The sequence below is a fragment of the Monodon monoceros genome, unplaced genomic scaffold, assembly GCF_005190385.1.
Source record: "Monodon monoceros isolate NGI ecotype Baffin Bay Population unplaced genomic scaffold, NGI_Narwhal_1 Super_Scaffold_12, whole genome shotgun sequence".
NCBI lineage: Eukaryota > Metazoa > Chordata > Mammalia > Artiodactyla > Monodontidae > Monodon > Monodon monoceros.
In genome coordinates this window covers 63,202,081-63,221,325 of record NW_021703768.1, presented here as the reverse complement: position 1 = coordinate 63,221,325, position 19,245 = coordinate 63,202,081, and the positions used below count along the sequence as shown (strand labels likewise).

Sequence of the window (19,245 nt, the reverse complement as noted above, 5' to 3'; positions counted from 1 at the left end):
ATTCTCCATTCTTCTCTTCCCCCTAGCACCTGGAAACTACCCTGCTACTTTTTGTCTCTACGAATCTGACTACTCTAGCTAACTTACATAGGAGGAATCATATGGTGTTTGTCTTTTTGTGACTAATTTATTTCACTTAGCATAATGTCCTCTGGGTTTCTCCATGTCGTAGTATGTATAAGAATTTCCTTCCTTTTTTTTTTTTTTTTTAAATGTTTGTTTGTTTGTTTGATTTGGCTATGTTGGGTCTTCATTGCTGTGCGCAGGCTTTCTCTAGTTGCGGCGAGCGAGAGCTACTCTTCATTGCAGTGTGCGGGCTTCTCATTGCAGTGGCTTCTCTTGTTGCAAAGTGCGGGCTCTAGGCACATGGGCTTCAGTAGTTGCAGCACGCAGGCTAAGTAGCTGTGGTGCCCGGGCTTAGTTGCTCTGCGACATGTGGGATCTTCCTGGACCAGGGCTCGAACCCATGTCCCCTGCATTGGCAGGTGGATTCTTTTTTTTTTTTTTTTAGCGGTACACGGGCCTCTCACTGTTGTGGCCTCTCCCGTTGCAGAGCACAGGCTCCGCGGTCATGGCTCACGGGCCCAGGCGCTCCGCGGCATGTGGGATCTTCCCGGACCGGGGCACGAACCTGTGTCCCCTGCATCGGCAGGCGGACTCTCAACCACTGCGCCACCAGGGAAGCCCCCTGGCAGGCGGATTCTTAACCACTGTGCCCCCAGGGAAGTCCCAGTTTCCTTCCATTTTAAGGCTCAGTAATACTCCACTGTATGTATGATGTATTTACCACATTTTATTTATCCATGCATCAGTGGATTCTTGGGTTGCTTCTACCTTTTAACTATCTTGAATGATACTGCTATGAACATTGTTATGCAAATATATTTTAGATATTTACCAAGAAGTGGAATTACTGGATCATATGGTTGTTCTATTCTCAATTTTTTGAGGGACTGCTATACCGTTTTCCACATTAGCTGCCCCATTCCCACCAACAGTACACAATGGTTCCAATTTCTTCATGTTCTCACCAACACTTGTTATTTTCTGTTTTTTTGACAGTAGCCATCCAAATGGGTGTAAGGTAGTATTTCATTTTGAATTTGATTTGCATTTCCCTAATGATTAGCAATGTTGAGCATCTTTTCAAGTGCTTACTGGCCATTTGTGTATCTTCTTTGGAGAAATATTTATTCTAGTCCTTTGCCCATGTTTTGATCAGGCTGCTTGGTTTTTTTTTTTTTTGCGGTACGCAGGCCTCTCACTGTTGTGGCCTCTCCCGTTGCGGAGCACAGGCTCCAGACGCACAGGCCCAGTGGCCATGGCTCACGGGCCCAGCCGCTCCACAGCGTGTGGGATCTTCCCAGACCGGGGCACGAACCCGTGTCCCCTGCATCGGCAGGCGGACTCTCAACCACTGCGCCACCAGGGAAGCCCAGGCTGCTTGTTTTTTGTTGTTGTTGAGTTGTAGGAATTCTTCATATATTCTGGATATATGATTTGCAAATATCTTTTCCAATTTGTGGGTTGCCTTTTAACTCTCTTGATTGTATCCTTTGATGCACAGAAGTTTTAAATTTTGCCATACTCCAGCTGTATCTATTTTTTTCTTTTATTACCTGTGCTTTCTGTGATATATCCAAGAAATCATCATAAGTCCAATGTCATGGAGCTTTTCACATATGTTTTCTTCTTAAGGGTTTTACAGTTTTTGCTCTTATGCTTGATCCATTTTTTTTTTTTTTTTTTTTTTTTTTTTTTTTTTGTGGTACGCGGGCCTCTCACTGTTGTGGCCTTTCCCGTTGCGGCGCACAGGCTCCGGACGCGCAGGCTCAGCGGCCATGGCTCACGGGCCCAGCCGCTCCGCGGCATGTGGGATCTTCCCGGACCGGGGCACGAACCCGTGTCCCCTGCATCGGCAGGCGGACTCTCAACCACTGCGCCACCAGGGAAGCCCTGCTTGATCCATTTTTAGTTAATTTTTGCATATGGTGTGAGACACAGAACTAAGTTCATTCTTTTGCATGTGGATATCCAGTTTTCCCAGCACCATTTGTTGAAAAAAACTGTCATTTCCTCATTGAATGGCCATGGCAACCATGTATGTGAAAATCATTTGACCACATATGTGAGGGTTTATTTCTGGACTCTCTCTTCCTTTGGTCTATATGTCTGCCTTTATGCCAATACCACATTATTTTGATTACCGTAGCTTTATAATACATTTGAAATCAGGAAATGTGAGACCTCTAACTTTGTTCTTCTTTTTCAAGATTGTTTTATCTGTTCAGAGTTTCTTGAGGTGCCATATGAATTTTAGGATGGATTTTTCTGTTTCTCCAAAAAGCACTGTTGGGATTTTGATAGGGATTACATTGAATTTGTAGATCACTTTGGGTTGTATTGACATCTTCACAATATTAAATCTTCCAGTCCATCTACATGGTATGTCTTTCTGTTTGTGTCTTCTTTAATTTCATTCAGCAACATTTTACAGTTTTCATTGTACAAGTCTTTCACCTTCTTGGTTAAGTTTATTCCTAAGTAGTTTATTCTATTTAATACTATTGTGAACAGAATTGTTTTCTTAATTTCCTTTGCAGATTGTTCAGTGTATATAGAATCACAGCTAGTTTTTGTGTGCTGATTTTTGTATCCTGCAACTTTGCTGAATTCATTTGTTAGTTCTAACAGCTTTTTTGTGGAATCTTTAGGGTTATCCACATATAAGATCATGTCATCTGCAACAGAGATAATTTCACTTCTTCCTTTCCAATTTAAATGCCTTTTATTTATTTTTCTTGCCTAATTCCTCTGGCTGGGACTTCCTGTATCATATTGAATTTAAAATGATGAAATAGTCATCCTTCTCTTGTTTCTGGTCTTAAAGGAAAAGGCTTCAGTCTTTCACCTTTGAATCTGATATTAGCTATGTGCTTTTCTTACATGGCCTTTATTATGTTAGGTAGTTTCTTTCTATTCCTAGTTTATTGAGTGTTTTGAAAAATCACAAAAGGATGTTGAAATTTGTCAAGTGCCTTTTTTACATCAATTGAGATGATCACATGGTTTTTTTCCCCTTCATTCTGTTAATGTGGTATGCTATATTGATTTTTGCTTTGTTGATCCACTCTTGCATTCCAGAATCTCTTTTCATTTTTAAATAGTGTCTTTCAAAGAGAATGCTTCAATTTTTATAAAATCCCTTTTCTCAGTTTTTTAAAATGGATCATCCTTTTGGTGTTGTATCTAAGAAACCTTTGCCTAACTGAGGGAGACAAACATTTTTTCCTATGGTTTCTTCTAGAAGTTTATAGTTTTATATTTTGAGTTAATTTTTTTATTGAATATGAGATATGAGTCAAGATTCTTTGTTTTTCCTTTTGTATGTGGTTATCCAGTTGTTTCAGCACCATTTGTTTAAAAGACTATTTTTTCTCCTTTGGATTGTCTTAGACCCTTTATAACTATCTTCATTTTAATCATTTTCAGATATTTTCCTGTCTTTCCTGTCTCCCTTGGAGATCCAGGTTTTGCTCTTGTATCATAGTCTTTCACCTGAAGAACTTTCTTTAATATTTCTTATAGTGTATGTCTGCTGTTAAAGAATTCTCTCATCTATTGTTTGTCTGAAAAACTCTTTATTTCACTTTCATTTAGAGAGGTATTTTTGTTGCGTGTAGAATTGTGAGCTGAGAATTGTTTTCTTTCATGACTGTCACTCCATTGTCTTTTGAATTACTTAGTTTGTGATCAGAAACCTACTGTAATTGTTACTTTTGTTCCTCTATATGTAATATGTTTTTGAGTTTTTTGGATCTGAGGTTTAATGTCTTTTATTATTTTTTGAAAATTCTTAGCCAGATTCTCTTCAAAATATTTCTTCTGCCTTTTTTTCTCTTCTCCTTTTGGGATTCCAGCTACACATTCGTTGAACAGTTTGATATTGCCCCACATCTTGAATACCTTGTTTCTTTTTTTTCATTCTTTTTTCTATTTGTGTTTCAGTTTGGCTAATTTCTATTTGGTTTCAAGTTCACTGACTTTTATGCAGCCATGTCATGTTTACTGATGAGCCTGTCAGAAGAATTGTTCATCTCTATTATCATGTTCTTTACCTCTAGCATTTCCATTTGACTCTTATAGTTTCCATCTCTGTTGAAATTCAACATTTGATGATACAGGGTGTCCTCCTTTTCCATTAAAACCTTTAGCATAGCTATTTTACATTCCTTGTTTGATAAATACTACTTTGTGGTCATCTATGGGTGTGACTCTGTTGACTGCTTTGTCTCTTGGCAGTAGGTTTTTTCCCTTGCTTTTTGGTATGTCTTATAATTTTTTATTGAATGCCAAAAGTAAGGCATTCAATAAAGATAAATAGTATTTACTCCTGGAGATGGGCCTGACTCTTCTGCTAGGTTGTTAGTGTGAAGGTTAAGCTGGTTTATTCAGGGGTTGACCTGGATTTGGAATTTGTTGTTGCTGTGGTTACCATGAGTACATCACAGGCTTTAAACATGTCTAGCATTACCATGTGCTTAGAGTTGGGTTTGGGTTGCTGGAAGGTTTTCTTACTGTTTCTGCTCCACCCTCAGCTTTTGGTCTTTTCTATGTACCTTTGCCTCAGAGGGGGTCTGTCTCTTGACCTCCCCCCAGTAGAAGGCTGCTATCAGCTTGGTGGTAGGGGATAGGGTAGGTTTCTCTATTGTCCTTGTCCAGCCTCAATCTTGGGCAGGCCCTGTGTCCTGGGGTATCAGGGTGGGGTTCTCTCAGTGATCCTGTACCCCTCCAAGTAGCAGACAAATTCAACCTTGTAAATCTAACAGTCTTATGCAGGAGTTTCCTGCCCCATCCCCCAAGGTTGGAGACCTCTAATGGTCTAGGACGTCTAGTAGTCTAGGACTGTTTTTTGTTCTTTTCACAGGGTTATAGAGTTTTATTCCCTACTTTTCCCTTGGCCATCACGGGTCTTCATCTGTGTCTGGGAGGGTTGGGGTAACAAGATTTTCTCCCCTTCTCCCAGTGATTTGAGGCTTTGTTTCCAAAGAGGAAAAGAATCCTGACCATGCTTTGTGGCTTTTCCACAGTAGTGGCCTCTTCCCTCACCCAAGGATCCCTGGAACTTCTGTCACTGTGGCGTTTGGGGCCCAGCACAGTGGTATGTGAATGCATTCTGGTTCACTGACATGGAAGCTCTCCAAACCTCATCCTTTTGGGTTTTTATGGAGCCTCCATTATGTAGACATAATTGATTAACTCATTGGCCATTAGTCATTGATTCAGTCTGCAGCCCCTCTTCCCTCCCTGGAAATCAGGGATTGGGACTGAAAGTTCCAACTCTGTTCTCATGGTTGGTTTCCTTGGCAGCCAGTCCCGCCATCTTTAGGGGTTTCCCAAAGTCACCTCATTAACATAAACTTACTTGTGGCTGAACAGGGCTTATTATGAATAACAAGACACATTTCACCTTTATGGTTCTGGATCAGTTTCAGGAACTAAGGACAAAAGACCAAATATTATAAAAAAGATGCTCCCATTGCTCTATTGCTTAGGAAAGTCTAAGGGTTTGGGGAACTATTGAACTAGGAACCATGGACAAAGACCAAAATGTATGTTTATTATAAATCGCAATATTACAGATATGTAGTGGGGTTTTTTTAAGTTATATGTAGTATTAGTTTGCTAGGGCTGCCCTAACATATACCACAGTCTGGGTGGCTTAAACAATAGACTTTTATTTTCTGTAGGCTGGAAGTCTGAAGATCAAGGTGTTGACAGGATTGTTTCTCCTGAGACCTCTCCTTGGCTTGCAGATGCTTTCTTCCAGTGTCTTCACATGACCTTCCTCAGTGCATGTCTGTGTTCTAATTCATCTTCTTATAAGGACACCAGTCATATTGGATCAGGGATCACCCTAATTACCCCATTTAACTTAATTACCTCTTTTAAGACCCTGTCTTCAAATATACTCATATCTTGAGGTACTGGGGGTTAGTATTTTAACACATTCATTCGTGAGCAGACACAATTCAGCCCATAATGCAAAGAATTGGGAAAAAAAACGGAAATGTAGAGATCATCTAGGACAGTACTGTCCAGTAGAACTTTCTGTGATGATGAAAAGTTCTGTATCTTTGCTGTCCAGTATGGTAGCCACTAGTCATGTGTGGCTGTTGAGCATATGAAATGTGCCCAAAGGGACTGAGAAGCTGAATTTTTTACTTTAATTCTGAGCAATTTAAATGTAAATGGTCACATGCAGCTAGCGGCTAATATTTGGACAATACACAAATAATGACTGAAATAATTGTGATGTAGGCTGAGTTCTCAAATTCTTAATGGACTTTGCTACATACAGATTGTAAGATAAAACCTAGAGAAATAAAAAATAAAGCACTCTCGTTTTTGTTCTTTTTCCTTTTATAAAGATGGTAATCTTACTTTATAATTGTGAAATTTTCAACAAATGTGTTTTAGAAATATTCAAAATCATTTTTTCTGCTCTTTAATTTTTTTTTTTTTTTTTTTTTTGCGGTACGCGGGCCTCTCACTGCCATGGCCTCTCCCGTCGCGGAGCACAGGCTCCGGACGCGCAGGCTCAGCGGCCATGGCTCACAGGCCCAGCCGCTCCGCGGCATGTGGGATCCTCCCGGACCGGGGTACGAACCCGCGTCCCCTGCATCGGCAGGCGGACTCTCAACCACTGCGCCACCAGGGAAGCCCTGCTCTTTAATTTTTAAGAGGTTTGATATTTGCATGTATCAAGTGTTTAAATTAGTTCAGTAAGATTTTTGTTGTCAGATTGTAGAGTCCATTTAAATAAAACTAACATCTGTAGCAGAAAAATTGGTAGATGGTTTAAAAATCTATAATTCAGTTAGGGCAGGTGAATCGGTGCATGGTTTACTCAGAAAATCTGAACCTGGAAAATCATTCCACAAAAGAAGAAATGGAAAGAGCTTTCTTTTTAAGGATAGAAATGGATTGTTAAATTAATAGCTTAACTGATTGTTTGATTTTGTCCTTTCATGGTGGTTGATGAAGTTTTTTCTGTAAACTTTAGAAAATTTTTTAACTTTTCATTTAAAACTGATTTTAGACTTACAGAAAAATTGCAAAAACTGTACAGGGAATCCTCATATACCCTCATCCAGCTTGTCTTCATGTTAACATCTTACATAACCATAATATAATTATCAAAATCAGGAAATTAACATTGATATAATGCTACTAACTAAACTACAGATCTCAGTTTTCACCAGTGTCCCTTTTCTGTTGTAGGATCCCATCCAGGATCCCACATTGCATTTCATTATTTCTTCTTAGTCTCCTCCAATCTGTTTCTCAAACTTACCTTTTTTTGACACTTTTGAATCATGCCAATCAGTTATTTTGTAGAATATATATGTTTTTACAAAATTGGAATGACGGCTATGCATTTTTGGGAAGAATGCCACAGAAATGATCTTGTTATGCTGATATGTCTTCTTCCTGGTGATGAGCTCTAGAAATCTTGATGATTGAAATGATACTTTCTTTTATACAATATATATTAAGATTACTATAAAATATCAATCCACCAAAGCATTTGCTCTGTGATGCAAATGACTTTTTAAAACCCAAAATGCTGATTAAAAAAGCTATTATCATCACTAGTTAATGGGATGAAGTTAGTAGAATTTCACTAATAGGAATAAACGGTTCAATAATGAGAAAGAGAAACCATCTTTTTCTTTCAAATGAGGTAATTCTTTCTTCATTGGAAAGTTAAGAAGGAATTATCAAGAGAGGGGTCTTCTCACCTAATGGAATAGTCTTTGTAATAGAAAATTATCTTGGTTGAGATACTTAACTCTGGGTAAGTTATCAAGTAGAACATTAAATGAGGAAAAAGGTGATTGCTTTAGTTTTGTTCTATAAGTGACACTGGAATTCTATCAGAAGTTAAGTGTTTAGAACCAGTTTCTAGGTCTAGCCTATCATATGACCTGAATTCAATTTATTACAGCAAATTTTGTATTTGGGGCATTTAAAAATTCTGAATAAGATGACGTAAATCAACAATTTCAAAAGAAATACTGTATTACATGTTCCAGACCTTATTAACATTGAAGCATCCTCATATGTTTTATATGAAGGAATGAAATTGTACTTCAGGCTTTGACGCTCTTAAAAAATAAAGTACGTTGTTAGGTTTTGTTTATAAATATTTTTCAAGATATAATGTTTATTCCTCAAAAGAGAATGGGTAGAATCTCTTCTGTAGATACTTGTATCTGTCATAAAGAAGGGAACTCTTCCATATTAAGCCTCCTACTTTGGTAGCTTTTATATTTCTTTACTTGGTAGGTTTTATTCACTAGGAACATTTCAGTGAAATATTTGTGTTTTTATTCTTTTGGGGTTGTTTTTGAAACATTCATGGATTATAAACCAAATAATAGAAGTGAGTACTGTTGTCTCTTCAATGTAACAATATTCAGCATAATGGGTAGAATTTTCTTTTATTTTAGTTCAGCAATCAGCAAACATTGGGAGGCTGAACTGGCTACCCTCAAAGGAAATAATGCCAAACTCACTGCAGCCCTGTTGGAGTCCACTGCCAATGTGAAACAATGGAAACAGCAACTTGCTGCATATCAAGAGGAAGCAGAACGTCTGCACAAACGGGTAAGTTCAGGGCTGCTATGGGTAAGGATTTATAGCTAGCAGATTTTCTTGATCAGAGGAAATTTACATGTAGATTCAGCACAGGAACATCTTATGGAGATTTTTGTTGGTTATCAAAACATATATATGGTTTGTATTATATGGTTATTGGTTAAGAAAAATATTTTCTGCAGTTTAATGGGAATGAAGAATATACAGCTTTTGGAGTCCAAACACCTGATTTCAAATTCCTGTTGTACCACTTATTAGCTGTCTGACCTTTGGTAAGTTGTTCCCCACTTTCTACTCAGTATTCTCATCTATAAAATAGGAATAATAACATAGACTCTGTAATTCCTGTGAAAATTGAGATACTGAATTGACATGTAATTCCAGAGTTAATGATAATGCTTTTATTATTTTATTTTATTGTTATTTCTTAAAGAAACAACAGTAAATTTGAAAAATACAGGTAGAAAATTCTTTATAAAAGTTGGTAACAATACAAATATGGGGCAGTAAAAGAAAAATCAGACATCGCAATACCATTAATATCAGAAGACTAAACAATTAATAAAGAATTATCTTATTCAAAGCATATGCATTCACCCAGTAGGAAGCAGATGCCACTAGTTTCTGTTTTTCAAACAGCTGCCAAAGAAGTGAACCCCATAGACAAGAGGAAATGGACTTAGAGCACAGTTTGAGGAGTGTACTTAGCGGAACAGGATGACCGGGGAAGTAAGGTAGAAGTTGAGTAGAGACTGGAGGGAGAGTAAGAACCCTGAGTAAACACCGTTCTATCCTAAGTATAAAAGTCAACTCATGAGGGGGAAAGAGGGAAGTTGTTATTTAATGAATATAGTGTTTCCATTTTGCAAGATGAAAAGCTCTGGAGATCTGTTTCACAACAATGTGAATATACTTAACGCTACTGAACTGTACATTTAAAAATGGTTAAGATGATAAACTTTTACTGTGTTTTTTATTGTTTTTTACCACAATAAAAAAAATTAACTTAGGACAACTGATTCATAATCCAAAAAAACATTCATTGAGGAGCTATCCTTTTTACGTATTCCCTGCCCTTGAGGAATTTTTGCTTTAAGTAGTCAATTGAATTTTAAAGAAACAAAGTATTTTTATTTACTCACATAATTATAATTTCCAGTGCTCTTCTTTCCTTCCTGTAGGTCTGAATTTCCATCAGGTACCATTTCCCTTCAGCCTGAGTAACCTCCTTTAGCATTTTTTATATATATTTATAAATATATATACATATATATTTTATCTTTACTACAGGTTGTGTTTTCCTGTTTCTTCATGTCTAGTCATTTTTGGTTGTATATTGGAAATGGTAAATGAGATGATGTTATAGAGCCCATAGATTCTGTTATCTTTCTCTGAATATTCAGTGTTGAATTTTGTTTCAGCGAGCAGCTAAATGACTTGTATAGTCATCCCTTGGTATCTGAGGGGGATTGGTTCTAGGACCCCCCCCCACCAACCACCTCCTGGATACCAATATCCACGAGTGCTCAAGTCCCTTATATAAAATGGCATAGTACATTCGTCCCTTTGTATCCACAGGTTTCACATCCACCGTGGGTATGGAGGGCTGACTGTACTTTGAAGTTTGGGAGGTATAGACTTATGCTTTACTAGTTGGTTTATTTCCGTTTTGTTCTTAATTCTAGGGTGAATCCTTGAGTCCTGGAAAATCTTTATTTCTAAGGCATAACCCTTCTGGGGTTTCAGTGGGAAACTTAAGGTGCTTGCTAAGACCTAATTTGGTGGGACTCTAACCTCAAAGTGTCTTCTCTGTGGTGAGCACTACCACGGCTTAGCTCTTTCAGCCTTCTAGCTTCTCTCCCATACCGCTGAACTCCTTGGATTCCTACTTTTACATGTTCAGTTCAGAAGTCAGCCAAAGATTTAAGGGGTGTCTGTATGCTTTTTAGAGGTCATTTTTTCATACAGTTCCCTGAATTTCTAGTTGCTTAACCTGTTCTGAGGCATCCCCAACTCCGCAGACTCCTTGAGAAAATAAGATCTCAGGCTTTTGCTTGAGTTCTAGTCAAGCAACTCAGCCAGACTGCACAGTGCCTTCAGGCAAAAAGATGTGTAAATGTGTATCTCACCCAGTATGATGCTTTCTTTCAGTCTTTTGCCCAATTTGGTCATTCACCAGGGCCTTCTAACAGTTGATGTTTACATTTTGCCCATGATTTGCAATTGTTATCTGAGGGAAAGGTAATCCAGTAAAAGCTACTCCATTATTATCAAAACTAGAACTCCTCGTGAGGAATATACTACCTAATTGAGCAAAGAAAACTAATGTATATTAAACAATAGGGAAATAATTCCCAAGATTTTTGAACAGATGTTCAGTGTTGTGGACCAGAGGTCAGGAGAGCCTTGAGCACTTGAGTAGATAGGAATGGCTTTCTAGAGAAGTGCATTCTGAGCTGAGAGTTGAGGGTTTGGTTAGTTTTGAATGGTTTTCAAAGGTAAGAGAAGACATTCTAGTTAAGTCAACAAGATGGATATGAGCATGGTTTGTTCTTAGGACAGGGAGATTTGCCTGCTTTTAGCTGAAAGTGCATAACTAGGTGTCTTGGGCAATGAGATGTTTAAGTAGTTTGTGGCTAGCTTATGGAGGACCTGAGAGTTTAGATTTGATGCTGTGAAAAAGATGAGCCATTGAAAGGCTTTTAATGGGACAGTCACACAATGAAAGATGGATATTAGCAGTTTGCAGACGAGATAAAAATAGACAAAGGATATAATTAGGTCCACTGGCAAGTCATTGTTTTTGTCTACACCTGGATGATAAGGATCTGCACAAGGCTATTAGAGCATGAATAGAAAGCAAGAAAGTGATATGAGAGGTAGAGTGACAGAATATGGAGGTTAATTCAATACTTGGAAAATGTGAGGGAGAGAGATTTGCTGTTTCCTTAGTAGTCTACAATTTATTATATTCTAGTCAATCAAAATGAATGAGATCCTGACATGTGTAGAGAGCTTTGATAAGGTGTGTGTGTGTTTATGTTGACTTCTGTCTATTTTGACTGTTTTTGGATGGTATAACTTTTAGGGATAATGCCGTTCTCTGTTCTCTCAAAAAATAGCAAGTGCACATTAGAAATTATGTTGCTCTCTGGACCCTCAGTAAATTTGTATTGAGTAGAGAACTGTTCTCTTTTGCTCTAAGAACAAATTGATGTGAAGATATTCTAGTATCAAATGATTTAAGTTGTATTTTAAGCATATCTTTTCTTCCAGATTCCTTTACATTTTAGAAATGTCTGAAAAATTTTTCACTTCTGCAAGGCCAGTTTTCAGAACCCATATTTAATTTGAAGGCTACAGATGGAGGGCAGATGGCTGATTTTGAATTTGTTTTCAGAAGAAATTTTTAAAGAAGACTTTCGTTACAGGGGTTCTCTACTGTCATTAATCACTTAATTTAAGTTTTCCTAACCTTTTCATGACCAAGTCTAATTATTTCCTTTGTTCTTTATCCTTAGTCCTAAATTGATTTTATTTTTAAATTTTATTTATTTATTTTTGGCTGCGTTGGTTCTTCGTTGCTGCGTGCAGGCTTCCTCTAGTTGCAGCAAGTGGGGGCTACTCTTCGTTGTGGTGCGCGGGCCTCTCATCGTGGTGGCTTCTCTTGTTGCGGAGCATGGGCTCTAGGCGCACGGGCTTCAGTAGTTTCAGCACACAGGCTCAGTAGTTGGGGCTCTCGGGCTCTAGAGTGCAGGCTCAGTAGTTGTGGCACAGGGGTTAGTTGCTCCGTGGTATGTGGGATCTTCCCGGACCAGAGGTGAAACCTGTGTCCCCTGCATTGACAGGCGGATTCTTAACCACTGTGCCACCAGGGAAGTCCCCTAAATTGATATTTTTAACAAATCAATTCTATTCATCCTACCCTGTCAATATTTCTCAAAATTAATTTTGATATATTGATTCAAAATTCATTAGTCACCTATCAGGGACTTATATGTCTTCAGCAAGAAATCCTTTGAAATTGTCGTGTAATTTAATCTGTGTTCTCATTTAATTTTAGGTTACTGAGCTTGAATGTGTTAGTAGTCAAGCAAATGCGGTGCATACCCATAAGACAGAATTAAATCAGACAATACAAGAATTGGAAGAGACGCTGAAAGTGAAGGAAGAGGTATTTGCTACTTCTCACTTGTCTGTAATCTCACTAAAATATGTGTACAAACATTACAGTCTATGTCAGATTTAAAGGTACTTTATGCAGTAAGGTCAGGTTGTGGGGTGTTTTTAGGATGAAATTTTTCTTGAGTGATATTAAGCTTGTTCATATTTTTCCCATCCCTGTGTCTGTTATGAACTACAGTGAGGCAGTCAGACTGAGATACTGCCTCTTGACTTCTGTAATGAGAGTTGCATTCATACAATCAACAGAAAACCATTAGAAGTTAAATGAATTTTACAAGCTGTTCCTTTGTCTAGTTTCCAGTCAAAAGATTTAATATCCCAGGAAAGAATTATATCCACAAAGCTTGAAGCAACCTTAAAATGTTCAGACTGCTGTTTCTAAGCAGTGCTGTACCAAAGCAACCAAGCTGATTTGTTGCTTAAGATTATGCTGTACTAGACAACATACCCATAAAGATGAATTTACCCCTTGAAACCAGTATAAAGGAATGTTTTTTAAGTCATCTTTTTTCTAAGGACTGGGACAATAATTTCAGGGAAAAATAAGGCCTTCTCTCTCCTTGATATAGTTAAAATATTGTTAAAGACATTGCTCTACTTTTTCTAGGAAATAGAAAGATTAAAACAAGAAATTGATAATGCCAGAGAACTACAAGAACAGAGGGACTCTTTGACTCAGAAACTACAGGTGAGCTATAATAAAATTTTTTATTCATTTCTGCATAAGTGAGAGTCATCAATCATTCTTTCACTTAGTAATGACTTATTTTCTGCAACTCCGTTTTATAGGTTATTGGTCACTTTTCTTTTCCAGGACTTCTGATTCATGCCTGATCATTGATTTTTCAAAAATTACTTGATAACTTCATCTACATAGCTTATCATCATAGATGGTCATTTTATAAATTGTCGTTATTAAATTATTTTAGAAATGTCTACTTTTTAACATAAAAAGTACTCTGAACTTAAAGAAAATTTCTCAAATGGATAATATTCAGTTTTGGAATTCTCATTTTTTTTTCACTCTGAACTAATGTATGAATTACAGCAGTAGTGGTGCCCTAATGGAAATCAAGGTAGTGTTCTTTTTCTTTCCTTGCCCTAACTAATTTTACTCACTTTTCTCTGCATAAATATTATGCTTCCTGACTCTAATTCACATATGCATATCCTTTTCAGTGGTAATCAGCCTTGGTTGGGGAAGATTTCTCAAAATTACAACCCAAATCTCCTGCTGCCAGCTCAGGCACTTTTCTTATACCCCATGACCTCAAGAAGGGTCAGGACCACTTCAGGGTTTGGAGTAGTTATAAATGTGTGTATGAAGTGATGAATTTGGGACAAAGGGTGATAAGTGGGACCTGGAAGCCTAGGATTGGAAAGAGTACCTAGATTATTATAAGAATGACCAACATTTATTGAGTGCTTATTATGTACCAGATACTGTGCTTTACTTATATTATGCATTTAATCCATAGAACAGTCATATGAGGAAACTAAGGCTTGGATAAGTTAACTTGTCCAACCTACATTTAAATGAGCGCAAATTCTGTAACAGAGACCCTTCATAAAACAAACAGTTTCTTTATATGAAATGAGATATTTCCTTCTTTCTCTCCCATCACTGACTTTCAGCAGTCTGGGAAAAATGAAGTTGCTTGTTTTGGTCTGCCCTATTAAACAGTGTTCCTGTATTTAACCATTTGTGTAGATTAGTGGTTCTCAGCTAGGGGTAGTTTTGTGCCCCAGGGGACGTTCAGCAATGTATGGAGATATTTTTGATTTTCGCAGCTAGGGTAGTGGAATTGATATTTAGTAAATTGAAGCCAAGGTTGCTACTGAACATTGAATTATCCAGCCCAAAATTTCAAGAGTGCCAAAGTTGAGAAAATCTTGGTGTAGAATTAAAATATGAAGCATGTAATCAGGGCTGGAAGAAATGGGGGAAATGCAGGCTAGTTTTGTCTTTTGTTTTGGTTTGGCTCCCATTGTTTAATTACTTGCTTTGATACAGGCAGTTGCTAAGCGCTTACATATATTAGCTCTAACTCTCACAGTAACAGGTGTGGTATCCCCATTTTCAAAGAGAAGGCAGCAGTTTAGAGGTGTTAACAAGTTTAATTAAAGCACTTAGAAAGTAATGAAGCCTAGATTTGTCTTGATTCTAAAATCTCTGTTCTTTCTGCATTACCACACTGTTTCAGCAGCCAAGCATCCAAGCCATCCCTAACAATTCTTGGGAAATTTTTTTTCAGTTATGTATACATTTACATTGTCCCAGAGAAACCAAGAAGTGATTTATTCATATCAAACTTCTAAATGTATTTCATCATTGATTGAGCAGTAATTGAATCTTACAGCTGGCACCTAGAATTGTGACTGTCAATTCTTACCTGCTCTTTCACTGAATATCAAAAATACTTATCAAAACAGCCTACCTGGAATAGGACAGGGAAACTTTCAGAAAACCTAAGGGTGAATTCTAAAAGGCCAAGCCACAGAAATGACCTGTATTTTTTCCAACTTGAAGAAAGTTCCTCCTTTATAGCCTGGCCCCTCCTACCTAAAGATCTCTTGTCAAAAGTTCCAACACTCTTCAACCTCCATTCATAAATTCAGTCCAAAAAATTGGGATCATTAAATATTTGGAATGGTAGAGGAACTTTGAAATTGCAGTGCATGGATTTGGATTGTAGGTATGGATATGGACAAAAAATTTGTAGTTATGGGTAAATTAAAAATAGTATGATATGATTTTTCTAATTTGCAAGTGTTTTTTTCCTCAAATGTCAATGTAACATATGCTCATTGTAAAAAATTTAGAAAAATGTAATTTAGCAGGGAAAGAAACCCCATAATCCCATCATCCTAAGGCAAAGTGTTTAGAATTTTCTTCCCCCAATGTTTCTTTGGATAACTTTTTCTTCATGTGAGACATATAGATACCAATTTGTTGTCTTACTTTCCTAACAACATTATGTCATAAGCTGCATATGTTATATGGCTGTATAGTGTTCTATATAGATATACCATAATTTTCTTCCAACATTCTTACAGGGATGGTTATTTGTTTTCAATGTTAGCTATAGTAAATAATGTCATAATGAATCTTTTTACATAATCCTTTCTCATTATTTCTTTAAGATGAACTTTTTAAGAAGAATTACTAGTTGTAAATGTTTTTAAATTACTTATGCTGAGAAATTGATGTCAGGAACAGCAGAATACCCTCTGGATATTGGTCTCCTGCCATCTTTGCTGTCTGATAAGGAACAAAGGAGTAGTTTACTATTTTTTTAGTATTATCATTTTTTTGATTACGAATTTTCCATATGCTTATTGTCATCTTTCTGTATCTTGAAGGCACCAAGTACATTTTCACCTTAGAGTACCTGGCGTATCCTTGCCTGGAGGTCTGAGCCCCGAGATCTTCAAATGCGCTGGTTTCTAATGTAATTTACATCTTGGCTCACATGTTAATTTCTCTGATTTCCCAATTTAAGCACTACTTTGCAGGCCGCCACGCCTCCTCCCCCAGTACTCTTTATAATATTACCATGTCTTATTTTCCTTGTAGCAGTCATCACCATATGAAATGATCTTGGTTTTTTTTTATTTTTTAAATATTTATTTATTTATGGCTGCGTCGGGTCGTATTTTTGGCGTGCAGGATCTTTCATTGCAGCGTGTGGGCTTCTATGTAGTTGTGGTGTGTGGGCTCCAGAGTGCGCAAACTCAGTAGTTGCAGTGTATGGACTCCAGAGTGTGTGGGCTCTGTAGTTGTGGCACGTGGCTCTCTAGTTGTGGTGCACAGGCTCAGTAGTTGCAGCATGTGGGATCTTAGTTTCCTAACCAGGGATCGAACCTGCATCCCCTGCATTGGAAGGAGGATTCTCAACCACCAGGGAAGTCCCAATGATCTTGTTTTTTTAATTTATTTTTAAACTTTTTATTTTGAAGAAATTTCACACTTACAGAAAAGTTGCATGAATAAGACAAAGATTTTTCATGTACCTTTCACCCACATCCCCCAGATGTTTACATCTTTGCCATATTTGTTTCGTTTTATCATTATGGAACTCTCTCTGTATATATTCATATTTTTTTCTAAATGTTTGAGAATAAGTTCCAAATATGCCATCCCTTTGCCTCTAAACACTTTAATGTATATTTTCTTTTTTTTCATATTTAATTTTTAAATTAATTTTATTGGAGTATAGTTGATTTACAACGTTGTGTTAGTTTCTGCTGTACAGCAGAGTGAGTCAGTTATAATATACATATCCACTCTTTTTTAGATTATTTTCCCATATAGGTCATGACAGAGTACTGAGTAGAGTTCCATGTGTTATACAGTAGGCTCTTATTATCTATTTTATAGAGAGTAGTGTGTATATGTCAATCCCAGCCTCCCAATTTATTGCCCCCCTTTCCCCTTTGGTAACTATAAGTTTGTTTTCCACATCTGTGACTCTATTTCTGTTTTGTAAATAAGTTCATTTGTACCATTTTTTTAGATTCCACATATAAGCGATATCATATGATATTTGTCTTTCTCTGTCTGACTTCACTCAGTATGACAATCTCTTCAATGTTTTTTCTAAGAGTAGGACAGTCTCTTAGATTACCATCAAAATCAAGAAATTATCTAAAGACTTTATTCAAATTCCCATAATTGTCCTAATAATCCTCTTTATAACAAAATTTTAAAAATTGTTTTTCTGGTCCAGGATCACAAGTTGTATTTAGTTGTCATGTCTATTTATTTTGTTGTTTAAATTGTCCCAGATTTGGCAAGTGGGAACCTTTTTAATCCTGCTTCTGTGTCCTTTGGATGTGACCCTATCATTTAAAGAACTTCATGTTTTTGCTCAACTAGATATTCCTAGTTGTATTTATCAGCTTCAGCCTTGAAATTAGCTATTTCTTCAAAGAAAAATTTCTTTTAGCAAAGTTTGGCGTTTAGAAACCAAGTTCTGGACACAAGATATACCTTTTGCTATTGAGATGTCATTGTTTCTAGGCCCTATTAATGATCAGAGCTAGAAGTACACACATAGCACATTATGTCCATTACAATAGCTATATTGAAAAAAAACAAACCTGAAATCATACTCATACCTCCCACTGCAGTCCAGTAGTATGGAATTCATTTTAGCCTTCCCCATTTTCCTGTTAGTAACTCCTTTCCCCAATATTGTTATAAAGCAGAAACTAACACACCATTGTGAAGCAATTATACTCCAATAAAGATGTTAAATAAATAAAACACACAAAAAAGAAACCACAATATGTTTATTTGCTTGCTTAGTCCTTGAAAGCACAGAAAGTAGTTTCTAATTCATACCACTGCCAAAACAACAACAACAACAAAACCCTACTAACTAGAGATCAGTATTCTTTTTGTCCCTAACCTGTGTTCAGAAGTTAGGTTAGTTCTTCCACTCCCCCTTTTCAATTGGCTAGTTATTCATTTGAAACACATTTATGTTCATTTATATCTTATTATATTCCATTTTAGTTTTTTCTTCCCCATTCTTTATTTTGTATTTGTATGCATTTACAGAGCATATGAAACATTAACATGGTTCTAAAAGTCAGAACTATTCAGGAAGATATCTTCAGGGACACGTCATCCTGTCCAATCCAGTCTACCCCCATTCTTGCCCCCCATTCCCGGCTGCCCCCTGTGGTAACCAATCTCATTAGTTTCTGGTTTATCCTTTCTCTGTTTTTTTTTTACACAAATGAACAGATATGTCTCTTTCTTAATTTCCTCCCCTTTTTTTCCTATACAAATGGTAACATACTCTAGATTACTCTTCCGCACTTTGCTTTTTTTAAATCTAAGGTATGTCCTGGAAATCACTCTATGTCCTGTCAGTTCATAGAGAGAGACCTTGTTCATTCTTTTCTTTTTTAGCTGTATAGTACTTCATTTGCATGTGTGATAGTTTTTAAAACCACACTCCTTTATATGGGTATTTAGGTTGTTTCCAGTATTTTGCAGCAGTACTACAATGAGTAACCTTATGCATAGGTGTTTTATTATTGTTGGAGGTGTATCTACAGGGTGAACTCTTAGGAGTGAGATTTCTAAGTGAGAACATCATGTAGTCAAATTCCTCTCCATGATGGGTTGTGCCAGTTTTCCCTTGTATCATCAATGTGAGAGAATGCCTGTTTCTCCACAGCCTCACCAACAAAATGTGTTCTCGTACTTTTTAAACTTGTGGCAATGTATGATAGGTGGGAAATGATAGTTTTAATTTGTGTATCCCATATTATGAGTGAGATTAAACATCTTTCATAAGCTTAAAGGCCATTTCGGTATCATTTTGTACCTATATAGATTGTGTATTCTTGTCTTTGCCCTTTTTTGATCCTTCTTCCACA

General features: G+C 37.0%; 1 protein-coding gene across 3 annotated transcripts in view; it reads left to right on the top strand.

Annotated features, from left to right (window-relative positions):
* HOMER1 (homer scaffold protein 1) overlaps positions 1-19,245 on the top strand; it is a 126,302-nt gene that overhangs the window by 91,228 nt on the left and 15,829 nt on the right. For all 3 annotated transcript variants that reach the window (XM_029218151.1, XM_029218150.1, XM_029218153.1), the window contains 3 exons: positions 8,517-8,673; positions 12,728-12,838; positions 13,457-13,537. In XM_029218151.1, the coding sequence (XP_029073984.1) occupies positions 8,517-8,673; positions 12,728-12,838; positions 13,457-13,537 (349 nt within the window). The remainder of the gene's footprint in view (positions 1-8,516; positions 8,674-12,727; positions 12,839-13,456; positions 13,538-19,245) is intronic.